The sequence below is a fragment of the Schistocerca americana genome, chromosome 2, assembly GCF_021461395.2.
Source record: "Schistocerca americana isolate TAMUIC-IGC-003095 chromosome 2, iqSchAmer2.1, whole genome shotgun sequence".
Lineage (NCBI taxonomy): Eukaryota > Metazoa > Arthropoda > Insecta > Orthoptera > Acrididae > Schistocerca > Schistocerca americana.
The window spans coordinates 836,103,578-836,125,718 of NC_060120.1; the positions used below are offsets into that span (position 1 = coordinate 836,103,578).

A 22,141-nucleotide genomic window follows, 5' to 3' on the forward strand; every position below is an offset into this window, starting at 1 on the left:
AGCTTTACCATTTACATTTCTCTTGAAGTATTCTTATGCAAATGTCCATTTGCAGCTGGCAGTTATTATTTATAGAGGAATGACGCTGATGCCTTCACCATTTTCTTGCCCTCTTGTTGCGTAGTCTTCCATGTGTACTAAAACACGCTATTACATAGCTACTCTTCATGCAACTTCTAGCACTAAAAGTCATTTCACAGTTAAAAAAATTCCTTTTATCACTGTTCAGATACATACTGAGTCTCTCCATGCAGTTTTTAGCACTTTCAGACTGGTCTTACTACACTGTTCTGTTTAAATTATGGACATACAGTGTAACGATGTAAATCCAACCACAACATATTAGATTAGCAACATATATATGTTCACCTTTCTTCTTGCTATGGTAGTGCCCACTTCTCATTTTTTGACATCTCCACATCTTTGCTACACTAATACAAACTGTACAGCGCTATTATTACTACTAAGGTGGATTTGTATAATTTCTTTGTATATCATATATATTTTGCTGTAGGAGGGTAAGTCAATTACTATCTGCGAAGTAGTTATAAAATTTTATTGTAATCAAATAGGAGACTTACAAGAACATCATTTTTCGACATAGTCTCCTTGCGTTTCAATGCACTTGGTCCATCGTTGTACAAACTTTCTGATGCCCTCATAAAAGAAGGTTCTCAGTTGAGCTGCGAGTCAAGAATGCACCGCTTCTTTCACTGCTTCGTCCGAGGCAAATCGATGGCCCCTTAATGCCTGCGTGGGCCAAATAAGTGACAATCAGAAGGGGCAAGATCGGAACAATATGGAAGATGATCCAGTACTTCAAATTTGAGTTTCTGGAGCGTTTTAGCAGAGTGGTCGGCAGTATGCGGATGGGCATTGTCGTGCAACAACACAACACCTTTTGACAGCAATCCTCGGCGTTTGCTTCGAACTGCAAGCTTTAGCCTGGCAGTAAGTATCTCACTGTAACGTACACTGTTTCTTGCTGTGCCCCTTTCTCTGTAATGTTCCAGTACTGGACCTTGTGCATAAAAAAAAACCGTAAGCATCAGTTTTGGGTCTTGAACGATTGGATCTTGAGCTTTTTCTTGCATGGCGAATTTGGATGTTTTCATTCCATACTGAGCTGTTTACTCTCCTGTTCGTAATGATGGATCCATGTTTCGTCCCCAGTAATGATTCTCTCTAAGAAGTTGTCACCTTCATTACCATAGTGATCCAAACGTTTTTTGCAGATGTCCAAGCGCATTTGTTTATGTAACTATGTAAGTTGTTATGGGACCCATCTTGCACAAACATTATGAAACCCAAGTCTTTTGTGGATGATTTCATAGGCAGAACCATGACTAATTTGCAGAAAATGTGCCACTTCATCAATATTTAATCGTCTGCCTAAGAGAATCATTTCACATGAATGCTCAATGGTTTCTTAATTTGTGGTGGTAAAGGGTCGTTCGGCACCTTGTAACACTTGTACAACAATTTCGAAATTTTTCAGTCCATTCGTAGACATTCCGTTGTGGCAAAACACTATTTCCATAGTGTGCCGAAAGTCTTCGATGGTATGCCTTCCGACCACAAAAAACGGATCACTGAATGTTGCTCTTCTTTGGTGCAAATAGACAGCGGAGCAGCCATGATTAACAGCACGGCAGTGATAACAAAACTAACCTAGCAGCTTGACAAATGCAAAGATATAACAACAAATAAACAAAGCATGTGTCATCAACATAAAACGACAGTACTGCCAAAATAAACAATAATATAACTAAATAGCGGACAATAATTGACTCACCCTCGTATACAGACACACACACACGTTTGGTAGATATATTTACAGCAATGCACACACAAAATTACAATTATTGTAACTTCATAAAACTACATAAAACATTTTTGAAGAAACTGCTGCCATAGTAGTTAAAAAAAGTACAAAACTTTGTTGGCATCTAATGTAGGAAATTTTCATATTACCATTACACACAATTACAAGTAATCATCTTCGACTAATTCAGTAATACTGTCACATCAGTCTAAATTACACAAAAAGTATATGTCAGAAGAATAATAATAAATACAAGAATATAACATATCATCATAGTATGCAGTTCGATGGTCACAGCAGTTGATAACTTCTTATTCGGTTTCATCACTGTGTCATATTTTCCACACAATTTTCTAAATTTTAAAATCCTTTCCATGAGCAGCCTAATGGCAGAAGGGTATCTACATGTACACAACTACCCCATTTCTGACAGAGGGTTCTTTGAACCAACTTCAGACTATCACTCAACTGTTCAAAAAATGGTTCAAATGGCTCTGAGCACTATGGGACTCAACTGCTGAGGTCATTAGTCCCCTAGAACTTAGAACTAGTTAAACCTAACTAACCTAAGGACATCACAACATCCATGCCCGAGGCAGGATTTGAACCTGCGACCGTAGCGGTCTTGCGGTTCCAGACTGCAGCGCCTTTAACCGCACGTCCACTTCGGCTGGCCCACTCAACTGTTCCATACTCTAATAATGCATAGGATAAATGAACACTAAATCTTTCCACAGTAGCTCTGATTTTTCTTATTTTATTATGATGGTCATTTCTCCTTACGACGCTGCTAGTGGTAATCCGCTTGCTGATCTCTCATTTATTTTTTTAGCATTATATATAATAATAAACAACATTGCTCACACATTCACATTGACAAAATAAAGGAAATGAAATTTTCCAAACCCAGAGCTGAGCTGACAACACATGTTGTGGATCTTCTTCGCAGGTGAGTTTCCTTACCAGGTGTCACTGCAGCTGGTCTTCTCAGGTAGCCGTGTACACAACTGTGGTGGCTCCATCCTCACCAGCAATGCTGTCCTCACGGCTGCACATTGTGCTATCGACTCTGGATCCTTAGTTGTAAGTATACTTATGGAAATGTATTACAGTACACTGACGTTAATTTTTCCCCCCAGAAATTTTCATCAAGTTGAAGGCTTTAACCTGCATGTTCGATACCTGAAACATTTATAATCCATACATATCATATTAATGGATGTACACTGAAATGAAAAGAGTCATGGGATAGCGATATGCATATATACAGATGGCGGTAGTACCACATACACAAGCTATAAAAGGGCATTGTATTGGCAGATCTGTGATTTGTGTGAAAAGGTTTCCAATGTGATTCTGGCTGCACAACAAGAATTAACGGACTTTGAACGCGAAATTGTAATTGGAGACAGATGCATCAAACATTCCACTTCGGAAACCTTGGGGAATTATAAGTATTCTGAGATCCACAGCATTAAGAGTGTGCCAAGAATACTGAATTTCAGGCATTACTTCTCACCATGAACAATACACTGACACATGGCAATCATTTAACGATGGAGAGCAGCGCCGTTTGCACAGAGTTGTTAATGCTTATAGACAAGCAACACTGCGTGAAATAACTGCAGAAAGCGATGTGGGATGTCCGTTAGGGAAGAGCGACGAAATTTGGCGTTAATGGGCTATGGTAGCAGATGTGTGTGCCTTTACTGACAGCATGATATTGCCTGCAGCGCCTCTACTGGGCTTGAGATCATATCAGTTGGACTCTAGACGACTGGAAAACCATTGTCTGGTCAGATGAGTCATGGTTTCAGTTGGTAAGAACAGATGGTATGTTTCCAGTATGGGGCACACCCCACAAAGCCAACACGGAAATGTGTATGGTGGTGGTGGCGGCTCCATAATGTTGTGGGCTTGTTCACCTAGAATCGACTGGGTCCTCTGTCCAACTGAACCTATCACTGACTGGCAGTGGTTATATTCAGTTACTTGGAGGCCATTTGCAGCCATTCATGGACTTCATCTTCCTAAACACCCATGGAATTTATGGGTGACAATGTGCCATGTCAGAACATTCTGGAGGGTTCCTGTGATTGATTTTGCCCCGTCATGAATCCCATCAAATATTTATGGGACATAATCGAGAGATCAGTTTATGCACAAAATACTGCACCGACAACTCTTCCACAATTATGGATGTGTGTAGCGGCAAATGGCTCAGTATTTCTCAAGGGACTTCCAATGACTTGTTTAGTCCATGCCATATCAAGTTGCTGCACTATGACAGGCAAAAGGAGATTCAACACGATATTGTGAGGCTTCCATGAGTTTTGTCCCCTCAGTGCATGAATGTGTGTATGTTCCACATTTCCTTCTAAACCGGTGGACCGATTTCAACCAAACTTGGTAGAGTTATCCCTTGCTGTCAGGCAACAATCGCTGTGGGTGTGAGAATCATATACCCATCGTAGTTCAGGAGATAAAAGTCACAAACAATCAGATGCATGAAAAACTTCAGCATTGTGCATTTAAAGTTATTACTTCTGTACTACTAATTTATTTGCAATGAATTCTGCAGACAGTATCCAGGTATTCTACTAAATGCACCTACAAAATTATGTCACAGGCTGACCAGGTATCCCAGTTTTACCAGGACAGTGCTAATTTTCACATAAACGTATTGAGGCCCCGAGAAAATCATTCAGAACACGTAACTGTCTCGGTTTTTAATCGAAAAACAAAATGTGTGCAATAATATTTCCCATTTAATTAAATATTTGTGAAAAAGAAAGTTTCCTAGGAGTAGAAAATTGTAGAAATATATAATTTCGCGATACCCCCATAGACTTTTCGCATTTTGTTTAACTGGTCTTAATGTGGAAAGAAAGAGAAAAGATATATTGAAAAGAAAAGCAGGTCTTACCCACTGGCACTTCTAACTTGCCTACTTTATGGCGCTCAAGACAAGTAAAACCAGAACCAAGGGAGGTACAAAGGAGCATCACAAACCATTCCTCCTAACGGGTCTGCAGCCATATGTAAGTTAATTTTGTGAAGGATGTGAACGATGCTTATCGGATATTGTACAGCATGTATGCACGCTTGCCCAAACAGTCTGCAGTAAATGGGGCGCTAAACTGTAGTATGAAATGCACAATCTGTACTTGGTTACTGATTAGTAATATTACATAGTTTTTAGGATTATTACAAAGTTTTTAGGATTATCATCAATTTGTACCTAGTAAATATCTAAACATTGTAGAACATATATAAAGGATATTACGATAAAAAAGTATGTATCAGTATTTTTTATTTCTGAAAAAATAGTTTTATGTATCTGTAATTCACTAAATGTTCCTTTCCAGTTCAAAAAATGAAGATACATTCTTGCTATGAGTTTTTCAGTTGCTGTATCGTCATAGGCATATTATCAATTTCAAAATATCATGGTAACTGATGAGAAAGGTAAGCGTAAGTTTAATAATGACGTTGGGTATAAAATACACACATCAAAAATAGTTTTGCATCACCCCAGTCCCCAGAACCCTGAAGATAGACGTTGACTGTGGATATTGTATCACAGACACAGTCCATTTGACTGTTCAGAGATGTCACTAAACCCGCCGAAAGATGTAAACAGCTATGCATGAGCAGCACCGATTAGATGGAAGGTGTCCGACAGCCGATCAGTTCCAGTCATTCCATCAGGATGGAGATACACGGCTTTTGTTGTCAGTAGTTCAACCACGCCTAGACGGCCAGTACAGCGGTTCGATCGCATCCGCATTGTTACTTTCTGCAAGGAAGGGCTCTCAACAAAGGGAAGCGTCCAGGCGTCTCTGAGTGAACCAAAGCGATGTTGTTCGGACAGGGAGGAGATACAGAGAGACGGGAACTGTCGCTGACAAGCCTCGCTCAGGCTGCCCAAGGGCTACTACTGCAGGGTAATGCTCGGAGGAACCCTTACAACAACGCCACCATGTTGAATAACGCTTTTCGTGCAGCTACAGGACGTCATGTTACGACTCAAACTGTGTGCAATAGGCTGCATGATGCGCAACTTCACTCCTGATGTCCAATACATAGGTCTTTGCAACCACGACACCATGCAGCGCGGTACAGATGAGCCCATCATCATGCCGAATGTACCGCTCAGGATTGGCGTCTCGTTCTCTTCGCTGATGAGTGTCGTTTATGCCTTCAACCAGACAATCGTTGGAGATGTGTTTGGATGCAACCCGGTGAGGCTGAACGCCTTAGACCCACTGTCCAGCGAGTGCAGCAAGGTGGAGATTCCCTGCTGTTTTGGGGTGGCATTATGTGGGGTCGACGTACGCCGCTGGTGGTCATGGAAGACGCTGTAACGGCTGTACGATACGTGAATGCCATCCTCCGACCGATAGTGCAACCATATCGGCAACATATTGGCGAGGTATTCGTCTTCGTGAACGGCAATTCGCGCCCCCATCGTGCACATCTTGTGAATGACTTCCTTCAGGATAACGACATCGCTCGACTAGAGTGGCCAACATGCTGTCCAGACATGAACCCTATCAGACATGCCTCGGATAGATGGAAAAGGGCTGTTTATGGATGACGTGACCCAGCAACCACTCTGAGGGATCTACTCCGGATCGCTGTTGAAGAGTGCGACAATCTGGACCGACAGTGCCTTGACGAACTTGTGTATAGTATGCCACGACGAATACAGGCTGCATCAATGCAAGAGGACGTGCTACTGGATACTAGAGATACCGGTGTGTACAGCAATCTGGACCAACACCTCTGAAGGTCTGGCAGTATGGTGGTACAATATGCAATGTGTGGGTTTCATGAGCATTAAAAAGGGCAGAAATGATGTTTATGTTGATCTCTATTCCAGTTTTCTGTACAGATTCTGGAACTCTCGGAACCAGGGTGATGCAAAACTTTTTTTGATGTACGTATAAACACAAATATCGCGGTTTCTTTTATCTTTGAAATCTGGTCAGCCTAATCATGTTACGAAAAACCTCATCGGCCTCATTTCAGCAGATATGACGTCATAAACACTCAGATGAGTGAAAAATTGCCGCATTCTTCAGGACGTTAAAATTTATTGTTTATTTGCTCCTAACTATATTTGCAATTCATTTTTCAGACAGTATTCACATATACTTGTGAATGTACCTATGACACGTATGTCAGGAGATATGACATGATAAACACTGAGATGCATGAGAAACTGCCACATCATGCAGGACGTTTAAATGTATTACTTCTTTATTACTAATTCTATTTGCAGCATATTTCACCGACAGTATCCACACATGCTGCTGAACATAGACCTAGATAACATAGACCACGCACGCATCAATCTCTTCCGTCGTGACGTGTGAAGCCAACATCTAACAGTAAGTCATGTGACTCGAGGCAGCAAGCCGAATCTCTTTATCATTTCGCGTTATGCGTAGCGGAGCTGACAGTTCTTCTCATTTATAGCTGAAATCAAGCATACATTTTAACAACAAAATGACTTGTCGAATTCCTATTATACGTCGTGTACTAGTACAGTTAACTTATTTTCCGAAATTCCTAATATTAATGTCATGTTATCGTTATTGCATGTGACCATTTAAAGCATACAGCTCTTTTCACAAACGACATAATTGCAGTTATTTGGTGAATGCTTATTTTTGTTGCACTGTCAGTCTTAATTCATCGCATCCACAGGAATAGAAGAGGAAATATCGATTTGGCAGGCAGCATTAGTTTTCTCAACGATATATACAGGGTGTTACAAAAAGGTACGGCCAAACTTTCAGGAAACATTCACACACACAAAGAAAGAAAATATGTTATGTGGACATGTGTCCGGAAACGCTTACTTTCCATGTTAGAGCTCATTTTATTACTTCTCTTAAAATCATATTAATCACGAAATTGAAACACACAGCAACAGAACGTACCAGCGTGACTTCAAACACTTTGTTACAGGAAATATTCAAAATGTCCTCCGTTAGCGAGGATACATGCATCCACCCTCCGTTGCATGGAATCCCTGATGCGCTGATGCAGCCCTGGAGAATGGCGTATTGTATCACAGCCGTCCACAATACGAGCACGAAGAGTCTCTACATTTGGTACCGGGGTTGCGTAGACAAGAGCTTTGAAATGCCGCCATAAATGAAAGTCAAGAGGGTTGAGGTCAGCAGAGCGTGGAGGCCATGGAATTGGTCAGCCTCAACAATCCATCGGTCACCGAATCTGTTGTTGAGAAGCGTACGAACACTTCGACTGAAATGTGCAGGAGCTCCATCGTGCATGAACCACATATTGTGTCGTACTTGTAAAGGCACATGTTCTAGCAGCACCCCGTATGAAATCATGATAACGTGCTCTATTGAGCGTAGGTGGAAGAACATGGGGCCCAATCAAGACATCACCAACAATGCCTGCCCAAACGTTCACAGAAAATCTGTGTTGATGACGTGATTGCACTACTGCGTGCGGATTCTCGTCAGTCCACACATGTTGATTGTGAAAATTACAATTTGAATCGAGGAAGTACAGTATATATTGACGAAACTAAAATGAGCTCTAACATGGAAATTAAGCGTTTCTGGACACATGTTCACATAACATCTTTCCTTTATTTGTGTGTGAGGAATGTTTCCTGAAAGTTCGGCCGTACCTTTTTGTAACATCCTGTATAAAATGTTTTACTACGCTTTTATAGGAAATAAAATCTGTTTGTGTCCATAATGACCGTTTTTCGCATAATAAGCGTTTGTATTTTACGATTTTTCTTAATGCAGTGCAGATGCCAAAACAATGGACATAACACATTTGAAAATATTGTAGAGAATTCCTGTAGTGAGTTAGATATTAAAGTTCTGTCATTTTAAAAGGTTACTTCAAATGGCTCTGAGCACTATGGGACTTAACTTCGGAGGTCGCCAGTCCCCTAGAACTTAGAACTACTTAAACCTAACTAACCTAAAGCCACTCCGGCTGGCAAAACGTTAGTCTTTCATCGAGTTTTACACGTAAGGACCAACATATATTCTAACTTTCAACTAAAGGAAATATATCTGCAAGCATTTTAAAGTAGTTCACTTTCAAAACAGAGATTTTCGTCAGTTTATCTAATCTGCAAGATACAAAACAAGACTTATCTGAGGCATATGTGATGGCATTACTTCTGCTTCTAGTAAAAAGCTCACATTTAATCTGTAACAAAAATGTCATAAATTGTGCACTATAAATGTGTAGTGACATACTCATTACCCAGCTTCGTGCCTCGACTCATGAGACTTATATGTTGGTTTCAGTAAAATGACGTCATGTTCAGTCTATGTTGTCTATGGTCCATGCTGCTGAAGGTAGCTACACAAATATATCGCTATACGCACAGACCATATATATGGTGTATGATTGTACGCCATATAATTCAAGAGATATGACGTCTTAAAACATCGAGATGTGTGAAAAAAACAATGCCACATCATGCTTGAAGTTTTGATACATTTATTCTTTACTACTAAGATACTCCTACAGTCTTGTCAGCTTAAGGAACTCTCTGACACCTTGCAGCGCTTTTGAAAGCTTTCAACTGCGAAATGCAAATGGCTGTAGGCGAAAATAGTAGCCGCCTATAGAGCTACTATCTTATCACCCAGTGCTTCGCTTCCACAGACTGTATGGTCTGCACGGATTTTTTTTCTCTTTCACTGAATTTTTGTACTGTTCACGAATTGCATGCCTACCAACAACCTCTTCACGCTCATTAAGACCATGGAAGCATGGTGTTTTCCGAATGTACTTCTGACCAAAAAGCGATTCGGGTAGCTGGACTCTAAAGTTTTTCGTTAATCATGCCTTTTGTATTCTTATGCTGAAATTTTCATGAGTACTTTCACCCCTAACATATATTCCTTTATATCTAACCAAGATGTGAAATACTAGTTTTCATAGATTTAACTTTAACATTTTTTAATAAAACAAATTATTTTCTTAAAAATTTTCATCCCCTCAACAAATTTGTTTGTGTGGCCATCCTCCACAGCAAGCATATAAATACTTGTTTTGTAAATAAAACTGCCTTTTCCTGCTGCTAGTTGCTTTATTTATTGCATATGCGTTTCGCCTTCTCCTGTTCTAAGGCATCATCAATGGGATCTATAACGATACATTTATAGATGTGAGGCAACGAAGATCAGCAAATCGTAAGTAATTACTTTAAAAAAAAAATCGCGAAGTGAACTGTTTAATAATCTAAAACTAACAAGACTGTATCGTTATAGATCCCACTGATGATGCGTTAGAACAGGAGAAGGTGAAATGCGTATGGGAGAAACAAAGTAACGAGCAGTAGGAAAATGTAGTTTTATTTTTAGTTTTATTTTTAGTGGTGCGACGAACCATCTGCCAGGCACTAACTAAATTGTGAACTGCAGAGTAATTGTGCAGATGTATATGTAGAGGATGTCCACCAGTACAACAGCATTTTATATAACACTACAGTAAAAGCAATTTAAGTCTCTCTACAACTGAGAAGGGAACAATATCATTTGTCGTCAGTATGAAATAGATTTATTTGATGCTAAGAGTACATGAAAATAATGATTTCTCCATGACACATCCTGTTATCAAATCAGTAGCTTATCTGGGTGTCATTAGCAAAAGAACGTCAAGAGCCACATGGCATATTTTTTTAAAGAAAACAATTCATTATTAACGACATGTTGAAAACATTCATGTAAAATCCAGCCCAACTCTTGCAAAGAATTTTGTAACTTATCACAGTTCAAATGTATGAGGGCTAATCCGAAAGTAAGGTCTGATCGGTCGCGAAATGAAAACCACTGTGAAAATCAAAAATGTTTTATTTGTAACAGTTTCCAACTACTTCTAGGCACCGCTCCGACTCAGACATCTGTCGTAGCGTTGTACCAACCCCCTTCTCATAGAAGGCAGCTGCCTATGCTTCCCAACAATTGTCTACGCTGGTCTACAACTCGTTGTCTGTGCCAGAATGTTGTCTTCATAGCCCGTGGTTCACGTGAGCAGAGATGAAACTCAGGGGAAGCCAGTTACGGATTGTATTGTGGGTAATCAAACATTTCCCATCAAAAACGCTGCAGGAGCGTCTTTATTGTCCCTATAAAGTGCAGCCTAGAACTGTCATGAAGGAGGAAACACGTGACACACGTGGGCTGCATGACATCGGGCGTAACCTTTCGCCAGGCCCTCATACTTGATGGGAGACACTATTTTCTAGCATCGTTGCGTGTTCACTGCGCACTCAGAGCTGAAAAGAGCGAAATGACGCAGTCGATGGCCGCACTAGAGACATTGGGCAACGCATCTGCGTAAAGAGTCATTGGATTTTCACTTTGGATTTCATTTCATGCCTGATCTGACCTTGCTTTCTGAATAGCCCTCATAATATTGCATACTTTATTTCAACTATGGCACAACTAATTTTAATGAACAATACAATGTAATGACTATGCTTTTGATGTCTTCACATAATTATGAAAAATTTACATTGAGTATACTGAAAAGAGTATCAATCAGATAGCAATAGAAAAGCCTATTGGTACCTCTTCGGCACGCTGAAAAGTGAACTAAATCATTGAAACAACCATATCAACTTGGTTTTACGTGTATGGTCAACTCTGATTAGGGTGTTCACTTCTTGGCTGTGGAAGTGGGTAACCCACATAATAACGACGTCTGAAACATTTCTAGCGAAGTTCTAACAGTACAAACTTGGGAAAATGGTGACAGATAATACTCGCAAACTGTTAACTTTCTCACAAAGCATACGACGAACTGCCTCACATGATCAAAAACTAATTACACTCAACTCCGAATGAAAAATAACGTTGTTGATGATGTAGTGATTCGTTGACAGGCTGTGGCTGGAGAATACGACTTGGCTAGCAATGATGGGAGCGAGCAGGAGATACAAGTCGCAGACCAGATCGTGCATCCCGACTACACTGGGTGAGTACGCACTGGGAATTCTCGGCGCAATGCTTTGAATAAAACTACGACATTTTCAGGTTCCGTAGGTCGTCGTGAGTCACGAGTTACCGGTACTGATATTCCACTCTGTTACGTTAACTGTCACATCCATCAGTTACAGATTTATTGTAATTGAAATGTTAATTTAACTTACGAGACCACACATGTCAGAGTCTAAATTTTTGCCTGTAGTTTCGTCATAAGAACACGTAAATGTAATAAATCACGCTGACTGCATAACTGCATTGTAGGAGTAAAATTAACACCCACTTGCATGTCTAGATGAACAGGTATGAAATACCACTGACAGCCCTCTGAAATAAATTCTCTGTAAGAGACTATGATGTAGAGATGTAGAGTGACATGTGAAAGTTTGGGCGAGTCCAGGAGGCACCCACGGTTAGCCAAAATGGTTAAGGCAGTGGTCGTCGAACTGTGACCCACGTCAAATATTCGTGTAGTCCTTGCCTCTTAGGTATATTTTATAATAGTATGCATCTACCAACTAAACACTGAATCCAGAAACGTCCACCAACGTCAAGAGCATCTTACGAGAACATTTGTCCTGCTTAGTTCCAAACAAAAATATTTACAAAATTATTAAAATTTTAAAATGTGCTTAATTTTGGTGAATTTGGCAGTGAGATATGAAAACTTGGCCACTTACCTTGGGGGCAGATGCGTAAGTAGCCTGGCCAATGCAGCCAGTGCTGACAACTCACAGGAATGCACAACTCATAGCGATCAACTGCTGTAGTAAAATTTTGACATAGATGTAAGATTGATTCTTGAATTTGCATTACAGAGATGGTCCTCTTAAAATGCAGTACTTGTTTGTCACATGAACATTAAATTCATTATGGCTGTTGTGGTACAACACAATGAGTAGAAGGAAACTGACATTCAAAATATTTAGTAATCACGTGTTAACATATTCCACAATGCATTTCAGTATGTGTACAATTACTGTTATTAATCAGTTAATCATCCACTCATGGAGAAAACACAACACCACTTCATCAGGCAATTACACAACTGCCATGCATCTGGATTTCCTTGCATTTGTCCTAGTTTTGTGGTCGTCTGGGGACATCCTGGGGGAAGGGGCTGAGTGTTTGTATAATTGTCTGGGGTAGACGAGGACCTTTTTTGTGCCTAGCAAAATTCAATTAATTCAAAATAAATAAAGATCAATAAATCTTAGTTAAAGTCACTAAATGAAGTTGGTGCACAGGTAGATAAATTTGTTTTAAATTGTAAAATATGCTTAATTGTTCTCCTATACACATACTTTCCATACTGGAAAGTAATATGCCCAATAATTTGAACCATTTCAACAGAGAATAAGGTGGCAATCTGCGGACTTATCATTGACAGAATGTATGTATCGAATCTGATCCAAACATCTATGGTTCTCTGCGGTCAGCAATTTAAGTGATTTCAAGACTAGGTAATTACAGTGTCACAATTTTGGACTCATTGAGAATGGTAGCAATGGTTTGATTTGATTTGATTTATTATTTGGTCCTGTTGATTACATATTATGCAAAGGGTGTGCTAGTAATATAGGATAAGTCAAGTGAAATAATACAAAATTATGTGAGAATTTTATATATCATACAAATACTTATTGTCTATGAACGAGTGGCTGCAGACAACATTACAACCTGCATTTTACTGGTATATCTTCAAGTAAATGCTTAAAATAGCAGAATGTATAGGAATACTCATTTTTATCCCATTGCCACAAATAAATAGTGAAATTTACATTTTGTCACTATGAAGTAAATTGTTGTTGTTGTTGTGGTCTTCAGTCCTGAGACTGGTTTGATGCAGCTCTCCATGCTACTCTATCCTGTGCAAGCTTCTTCATCTCCCAATACGTACTGCAGCCTACATCCTTCTGAATCTGTTTAGTGTATTCATCTCTTGGTCTCCCTCTACGACTTTTACCCTCCACACTGCCCTCCAATACTAAATTGGTGATTCCTTGATGCCTCATGACATGTCCTACCAACCGATCCCTTCTTCTTGTCAAGCTGTGCCACAAACTCCTCTTCTCCCCAATCCTATTCAATACTTCCTCGTTAGTTACGTGACCTACCCATCTAATCTTCAGCATTCTTCTGTAGCACCACATTTCAAAGACTTCTATTCTCTTCTTGTCCAAACTATTTATCGTCCATGTTTCACTTCCATACATGGCTACACTCCATACAAATACTTTCAGAAACGACTTCCTGACATTTAGATCTATACTCGATGTTAACAAATTTCTCTTCTTCAGAAATGCTTTCCTTGCCATTGCCAGTCTACATTTTATATCCTCTCTACTTCGATCATCATCAGTTACTTTGCTCCCCAAATAGCAAAACTCCTTTACTAGTTTAAGTGTCTCATTTCCTAATCTAATTCCCTTAGCATCACCCGACTTCATTCGACTACATTCCATTATCCTCATTTTGCTTTTGTTGATGATCATCTTATATCCTCCCTTCAAGACACTGTCCATTTCGTTCAACTGCTCTTCCAGGTCCTTTGCTGTCTCTGACAGAATTACAATGTCATCGGCGAACCTTAAAGTTTTTATTTCTTCTCCATGGATTTTAATACCTACTCCAAATTTTTCTTTTGTTTCCTTTACTGCTTGCTCAATATACAGATTGAATAACATCGGGGAGAGGCTACAACCCTGTCTCACTCCCTTCCCAACCACTGCTTCCCTTTCATGTCCCTCGACTCTTATAACTGCCATCTGGTTTCTGTACAAATTGTAAATAGCCTTTCGCTCCCTGTATTTTACCCCTGCCACCTTCAGAATATGAAAGAGATTATTCCAGTCAACATTGTCAAAAGCTTTCTCCAAGTCTACAAATGCTAGAAACGTAGGTTTGCCTTTTCTTAATCTAGCTTCTAAGTAGATTAAAATACAAAGTAAGTAAATTAAAAAACAAAATTTTTAGCACCATCACATTAGTAAGTTCAAGTGGATACTTAATAGTGTAGAATAAATGGTAGTACACATTTTAACCTATGATATAAATAAATTTAAATTTTATCACTATAATTTTTGAAACTTCCCGGCAGATTAAATCTCTGTGTTGGACCAAGACTCGAACTTGAAACCTTTGCCTTTCATGGGCAATTGCTCTACCATCTGAGCTACCCAAGCACATCTCAGGTCCCACCCTCACAGCCTTACTTCTGCCAGTATCTCGTCTCCTACCTTCCAAACTTCACAGAAGATATCCTGTGAACCTTACAGAACTAGCACTTCTGGAAGAAAGGATATTGTGGAGACATAGCTTAGTCACGGCCTGGGGGATGAATCCAGAATGAGGTTTTCATTCTGCAGCAGGGTCTGCACTGATATGAAACTTCCTGGCAGATTAAAACTGTGTGCTAGACCTAGACTCGAACTCAGGACCTTTTCCTTTTGTGGGCAAGTGCTCTACTTTCTGAGCTATCCAAGCACAACTCACGCCCTGTCCTCACAGCCTTACTTCTTCCAGTAACTCGTCTCCTACCTTCCAAACTTCACAGAAGATATCCTGCGTACCTTACAGAACTAGCACTCTTGGAAGAAAGGATGTTGCAGTGACATAGCTTAGCCACAGCCTGGTGGATGAATCCAGAATGAGATTTTCACTCTGCAGCAGGGTGTGCACTGATATGAATCTTCCTGGCAGATTAAAACTAGACCTAGACTCGAACTCAGGAGCTTTGCCTTTCGTGGGCAAGTGCTCTACTGTCTGAGCTATCCAAGCACAACTCATGCCCTGCCCTCACAGCCTTACTCCTTCCAGTATCCCGTCTCCTACCTTCCAAACTTCACAGAAGCTCTCCTGTGAACCTTGCAGAACTAGCACTCCTGGAAGAAAGGATATTGTGGAGACATAGCTTAGCCACAACCTGAGGGATGTTTGACAAAGAGATTTTCACTCTGCTGTAGAGTGTGGATTGATATGAAACTTCCTGGCAGATTAAAACTTTTTGCCAGACTGAAACTCAAACTCAGGACCTTTGCCCTTCGTGGGCAAGTGCTCTATCATCTGAGCTACCCAGACATGACTCATGCCTCATCCTCACAGCCATACTTCTCTCAGTATCTTGTCTCCTACCTTCCAAACTTCACAGAAGCTCTCGTGCGAACCTTGCTGTGAGGACAGGGTGTGTGTCGTGCTTGCAGAAGGCAAAGGTCCCGAGTTAAAGTCTTGGTCTGGCACATAGTTTTAATCTGCCAGGAAGCTTCATATCAGCACACACTCTGCTGCAGAGTGAAAATCTCATTCTGGACCGTAACTTATGTTAGTAGTACACGCTAAGTTTTTTGACCATCTAATCACTTTGCTCTGTCCATCTTTGCTAGCTGTCTTCCTGATGCATAGGAATTTTGTGTGTGTGATTTCATAAATACACTCCTGGAAATTGAAATAAGAACACCGTGAATTCATTGTCCCAGGAAGGGGAAACTTTATTGACACATTCCTGGGGTCAGATACATCACATGATCACACTGACAGAACCACAGGCACATAGACACAGGCAACAGAGCATGCACAATGTCGGCACTAGTACAGTTTATATCCACCTTTCGCAGCAATGCAGGCTGCTATTCTCCCATGGAGACGATCGTAGAGATGCTGGATGTAGTCCTGTGGAACGGCTTGCCATGCCATTTCCACCTGGCGCCTCAGTTGGACCAGCGTTCGTGCTGGACGTGCAGACCGCGTGAGACGACGCTTCATCCAGTCCCAAACATGCTCAATGGGGGACAGATCCGGAGATCTTGCTGGCCAGGGTAGTTGACTTACACCTTCTAGAGCACGTTGGGTGGCACGGGATACATGCGGACGTGCATTGTCCTGTTGGAACAGCAAGTTCCCTTGCCGGTCTGGGAATGGTAGAACGATGGGTTCCATGACGGTTTGGATGTACCGTGCACTATTCAGTGTCCCCTCGACGATCACCAGTGATGTACGGCCAGTGTAGGAGATCGCTCCCCACACCATGATGCCGGGTGTTGGCCCTGTGTGCCTCGGTCGTATGCAGTCCTGATTGTGGCGCTCACCTGCACGGCGCCAAACACGCATACGACCATCATTGGCACCAAGGCAGAAGCGGCTCTCATCGCTGAAGACGACACGTCTCCATTCGTCCCTCCATTCACGCCTGTCGCGACACCACTGGAGGCAGGCTGCACGATGTTGGGGCGTGAGTGGAAGGCGGCCTAACAGTGTGCGGGACCGTAACCCAGCTTCATGGAGACGGTTGCGAATGGTCCTCGCCGATACCCCAGGAGCAACAGTGTCCCTAATTTGCTGGGAAGTGGCGGTGCGGTCCCCTACGGCACTGCGTAGGATCCTACGGTCTTGGCGTGCATCCGTGCGTCGCTGCGGTCCGGTCCCAGGTCGACGGGCACGTGCACCTTCCGCCGACCACTGGCGACAACATCGATGTACTGTGGAGACCTCACGCCCCACGTGTTGAGCAATTCGGCGGTACGTCCACCCGGCCTCCCGCATGCCCACTATACGCCCTCGCTCAAAGTCCGTCAACTGCACATACGGTTCACGTCCACGCTGTCGCGGCATGCTACCAGTGTTAAAGACTGCGATGGAGCTCCGTATGCCACGGCAAACTGGCTGACACTGACGGCGGCGGTGCACAAATGCTGCGCAGCTAGCGCCATTCGACGGCCAACACCGCGGTTCCTGGTGTGTCCGCTGTGCCGTGCGTGTGATCATTGCTTGTACAGCCCTCTCGCAGTGTCCGGAGCAAGTATGGTGGGTCTGACACACCAGTGTCAATGTGTTCTTTTTTCCATTTCCAGGAGTGTATTTTGGTTATTGATCTCTATTTAAGGAACTTGGAGTTTTTTATTTACTATCTTAAACTGTGTAATGTTAGTTTTTCGAAAATTCACGGTTAGGCTATTTGTTAACCATTTGTGTAACTGGTTAGTGACTGTCAGGGCTGTATCTGGCATTGGGAAGAATACACGTATCATCCACAAACATGACCATTTTTGCTCTGTCATTAAGTGTAACTGGTAGATCATTAACTTACAAGGGGAGGCCGCCAATTGTGAAATTCAGATTCGATTCATACTGCGCATAATAAAAGCTCATGGCCAGAGGTGTAATGTGGCAAAGTACCAAGATGCACTTCTCAGCCGTTGTCGAGAAAATCGACAGTTAAAAGAAACCGTTGCGGTGAAGTACTCTCGACGATTAGCAATTTTCTACAGCGTCGTGGCGCAGCGGTAAGCGCTCGGGTTCCTAAACGGAAGGTCCCCGGATCGAATCTCGCGCCATGCTATTTTTTTTTTATTATTAGTTTTTTGTAATTCAAATATATATATATATATATATATATAAAAAAAGTATTAATGAATTGCTTATGCATGTTGGTGAAGGCGAATCGCTCTCCAATTGTACCGCCTCCATTTTTCCGTTTTTTTTAACAGGATGTACCAAAGCTCTCCCGTCCGCACTGATTTTCGACAATGTTATAAGTTGCGCTAGGGACCGCATCTACCTTCTTTCGAAGTTAGCAGGCAACTACGCTGTTATGCGGCGGCTCGTTTCGGCCCATTCAACATCTGTCATTCAAGTGTAACGAGCGAGTAACGGAGTTTATATTTCATACCTGCCACAGCAAATTTGTGGTCGTGGGGGCTCTATTCTAATTCGAACGTTTGACTTACGCTATACGCGTTTCGGAATATCGTTTCTACGTCTTCCGTTAACTATGCGTGGTTAACATTATGAAGACAATTAATAACATTTGTGAAACACAACTTTGTTTGCGGAAAACATAATGATGTTCGAAGTCGCCAGTTTTTCCACGACAAACGACTTTCAACAACTTATTATATGCATAATTGTTGCAACTGATTGCCGGGAATTATATATATATTTGAATTATAAAAAACAAATACTAAAAAAAAAAAAAAAAAAAAAAAAAAAAAAAAAAAAAAAAAAAAAAAAAAAAAAAGGTTGCATAGTGCGAGATTCGACCCGGCGACCTTTGGATAACGAACCATAGCGCTTACCGCTACGCCACGGCGCTGTAGAGAATTAGTAGTCGTAGAGAGTATTTCACTGCAACGCTTTCTTTTAACTGTCGATTTTCTCGACAACGGCTGAGAAGTGCATCTTGGTGCTTTGTCACATTATACCTCTGGCCATGAGCTTTTATTATGCGCAGTATGAATCGAATCTGAATTTCGCAATTGGCGGCCTCCCCTTGTTAGATCAGAAAAATCAGTGGCCCAAGGACTGAGGCCTGGGGGACTCCATATTTTACATTTACCCTGTCTGAATTTACTGTTACACTTGCCTCCGTTAATTTAACTCTTTACTTCCTGATGTGTAGACAAGATTCTAGCCATGGCAAAAGTTTGTCTTTGATGCCATAGTCTGGAAGTTTTGTTTAGCAATGTGTTATGATCTACACAGATGCAAGCTGTAGTAAAGTCACAAAAGATCCCCATTGGATACCTTCTGAGATGTAATGCATCTAGAGTTTCATTTGTTAGGCTAAATATAGCTCTCTGTAGAGAATCCCTTATGAAAGCCGAACTGTGTAGATGTCAGTAAGCCATGTTGTGTCATATGGCCATGAATCCTATCATAAACTACTCTCTCAAACACCATTGAGAACACTGACAGTAAAGAGATAGGCTGATAATAGATAGTACATTCCTTCCCCACTTTTGTTGATGGGCAGCAGTATTGCATGTTTCAGTATGTCTGGAAATGTCCTAGCTTTGAGTGAGTGGTTACATAAATAGCATAATATGTGACTGATTAAGTCTGCAAATGATTTTAGAATCCTATTTGATTCCATCATATCCAGAAGAACCAGAGCTTTTAAGTAATTTTATGACTTTTTCAATTTCTTTGGGAGTTGTGCTTTTGAAGTGAAGTGCTGTATGTTTTGTAATTTGCATGTGATTTATTAGCTTTATGGCTTCTGTGGGAAACATAGAACAGTCAGTGTGAAGAATTCTGGATGGTGCTGACTTTTAATAATTAGAACTTAGGGACAGGAGGTCAACTTATCATGTCCTTACTGTATCTAGTCTCTTGGTCACTCATAACTAATTTATGTAGGTTACCAATTAATTGTAAGATCGGTTCATATGTGGCCCATGGTTCTACCCCACAGTGTCAGTATTGGCTCTTGAACTAAAATGTTTGATACAACAGCTCAGAATAAGCAGGGAAGCTGGGTTCAATACCCAGTCCGGCACAGATTTTCATTAGTCACTAATAGGTAGTACATCAATACCTAACAGAGCTGATGCTCAGATATTTGCATTTAGTGAATTTTATTTGAAATAGTGAAATTAATGTTTTCATTGTCACAAAGAAATTCAGTTCACTAGAGTGTATTTTCTTTTATTAGCGACTCACATACTAATAAGATATTGTTCATTGTGATTCAACAGTTATGACTGTCTTTATAAAGTAGCTAACTTAACACAGTGCTTACAAGAAAACAATTTTTTTTTCTTCAGAGACGTAGCTCCACACGATATTGCTGTCTTCACCCTGCAGTCCTCACTGTCTCTGGGCACATACGTGCAGACCATCAGTTTGCCCACTGCTGGTTCAATCCCTGCAGGTAGGCCAGCTCAGAACTGTAGCTGTTAATTCACTAATAGAACATAGGCTGTTTACCCAAATGTCCAAAATACACTCTAAGACAAAAGATAAAGTAAAACGACGCACCATGAAGGAATTATCCAAGTGGGACAGATATCAGTAGATGTGATGTATATTTACAGACAGACAGACAAATGATTACAATTTCAGAAGAACTGGATAATTTTTTAAAAGAATGAGGTTCACAAATTGAGCAAGTCAGTAATGTGTTGGCCCACTTCTGGCCCTTAAGCAAGCAGTTACTCACTTTGGCATCGACTGATAGAATTGTTGGATGTACTCCTGAGGGATATCTTGTCAAAATATGTCCAATTGATGTGTTAGATCATCAAAATCCCTAGCTGGTAGGAGGGCCCTATCCATAGTGCTCGAAAGTTTCTCAATTGGGGAGAAACCCAGCGACCTCGCTGGTCAAGGTAAGGTTCGATGACAAGCAGTAGAAAATCTCTCTGTGTGCAGTGCAGTGGTATGTCGATGATATTCTAAGTACCGTTCTGTTGCCCTTGATGATAAGCCATCTGGGACTTACATTTCAGCAAGACAATGCCCACGTGCACACAGGAGAGTTTCTACTGCTTGTCTTCATGCTTGTCAAACCCTACCCTGGCCAGCATGATAGCCAGATCATTCCATAACATAGCAGGATCTCTCCCCAACTGAGAATGTTTGGAGCGTTATGTGCAGGGCCCCACAATCAGCTTGGGATTTTGAAAATCTAACATGCCAATTGGACAGAACTTGACATGATATCCCCCAAGAGGTCATCCAACAACTCTGTCAATCGGTGCTAAGATGAATAACTGCTTGCATATGGGCCAGAGGTGAATCAACATGTAACTGATTTGTTCAATTTATGAAATTTGTTCTCTTGAAAAATAATCATTTTTTTGAAATTGTAATCAGTTGTTTGTCTGTACATGTGCATAACATCTAGTGATTTCCATAACATTTGGGTTATTCCTCCAGGGTGTTTTTTTTTTCTTTCTTTCTTTCTTTTTTTTTCTTCTTAGAGTCTATTTAGTAATCCTTTCCTCACAACTGTTGTTATGTTAAACCAAACCGATATCTGTACAGAAAAGTGTACAAATTTTTCATAAGCTGAGCAAGAGAGCAATGGGAAGGGATTCTTTTGTTGTTAAAGAACTTATATGTGTTAAGTTGACTGATGACCACAGCAGTTGAGTCCCATAGTACTCAGAGGCATTTGTGTTAAGTTCTGTGGGTACAGCAGAAGATTAATTATGATTTCAAGTAATGCAGCATCATACATAATTGCTCTAGTGCAGTCTACAAAGTATCACTATGTTGTATATATATATATATATATATATATATATATATATATATATATATATATATATATATATATATATATATATCTGCTTGTGTCTGTGTATGTGCGGATGGATATGAGTGTGTGTGCGAGTGTATACCTGTCCTTTTCCCCCCCTAAGGTAAGTCTTTCCGCTCCCGGGATTGGAATGACTCCTTACCCTCTCCCTTAAAACCCACATCCTTTCGTCTTTCCCTCTCCTTCCCTCTTTCCTGATGAGGCAACAGTTTGTTGCGAAAGCTTGAATTTTGTGTGTATGTTTGTGTGTCTATCGACGTGCCAGCACTTTCG

The 22,141-nt window shown here is 40.9% G+C and overlaps 1 protein-coding gene across 1 annotated transcript in view; it reads left to right on the forward strand.

Moving 5' to 3' along the window:
- LOC124594469 (trypsin-1-like) overlaps positions 1 to 22,141 on the forward strand; it is a 34,549-nt gene that overhangs the window by 10,831 nt on the left and 1,577 nt on the right. Inside the window, exons 2-5 of the mRNA XM_047132843.1 lie at positions 2,775 to 2,908; positions 11,730 to 11,821; positions 20,370 to 20,476; positions 21,528 to 21,537. Of these exons, the coding sequence (XP_046988799.1) occupies positions 2,775 to 2,908; positions 11,730 to 11,821; positions 20,370 to 20,476; positions 21,528 to 21,537 (343 nt within the window). The remainder of the gene's footprint in view (positions 1 to 2,774; positions 2,909 to 11,729; positions 11,822 to 20,369; positions 20,477 to 21,527; positions 21,538 to 22,141) is intronic.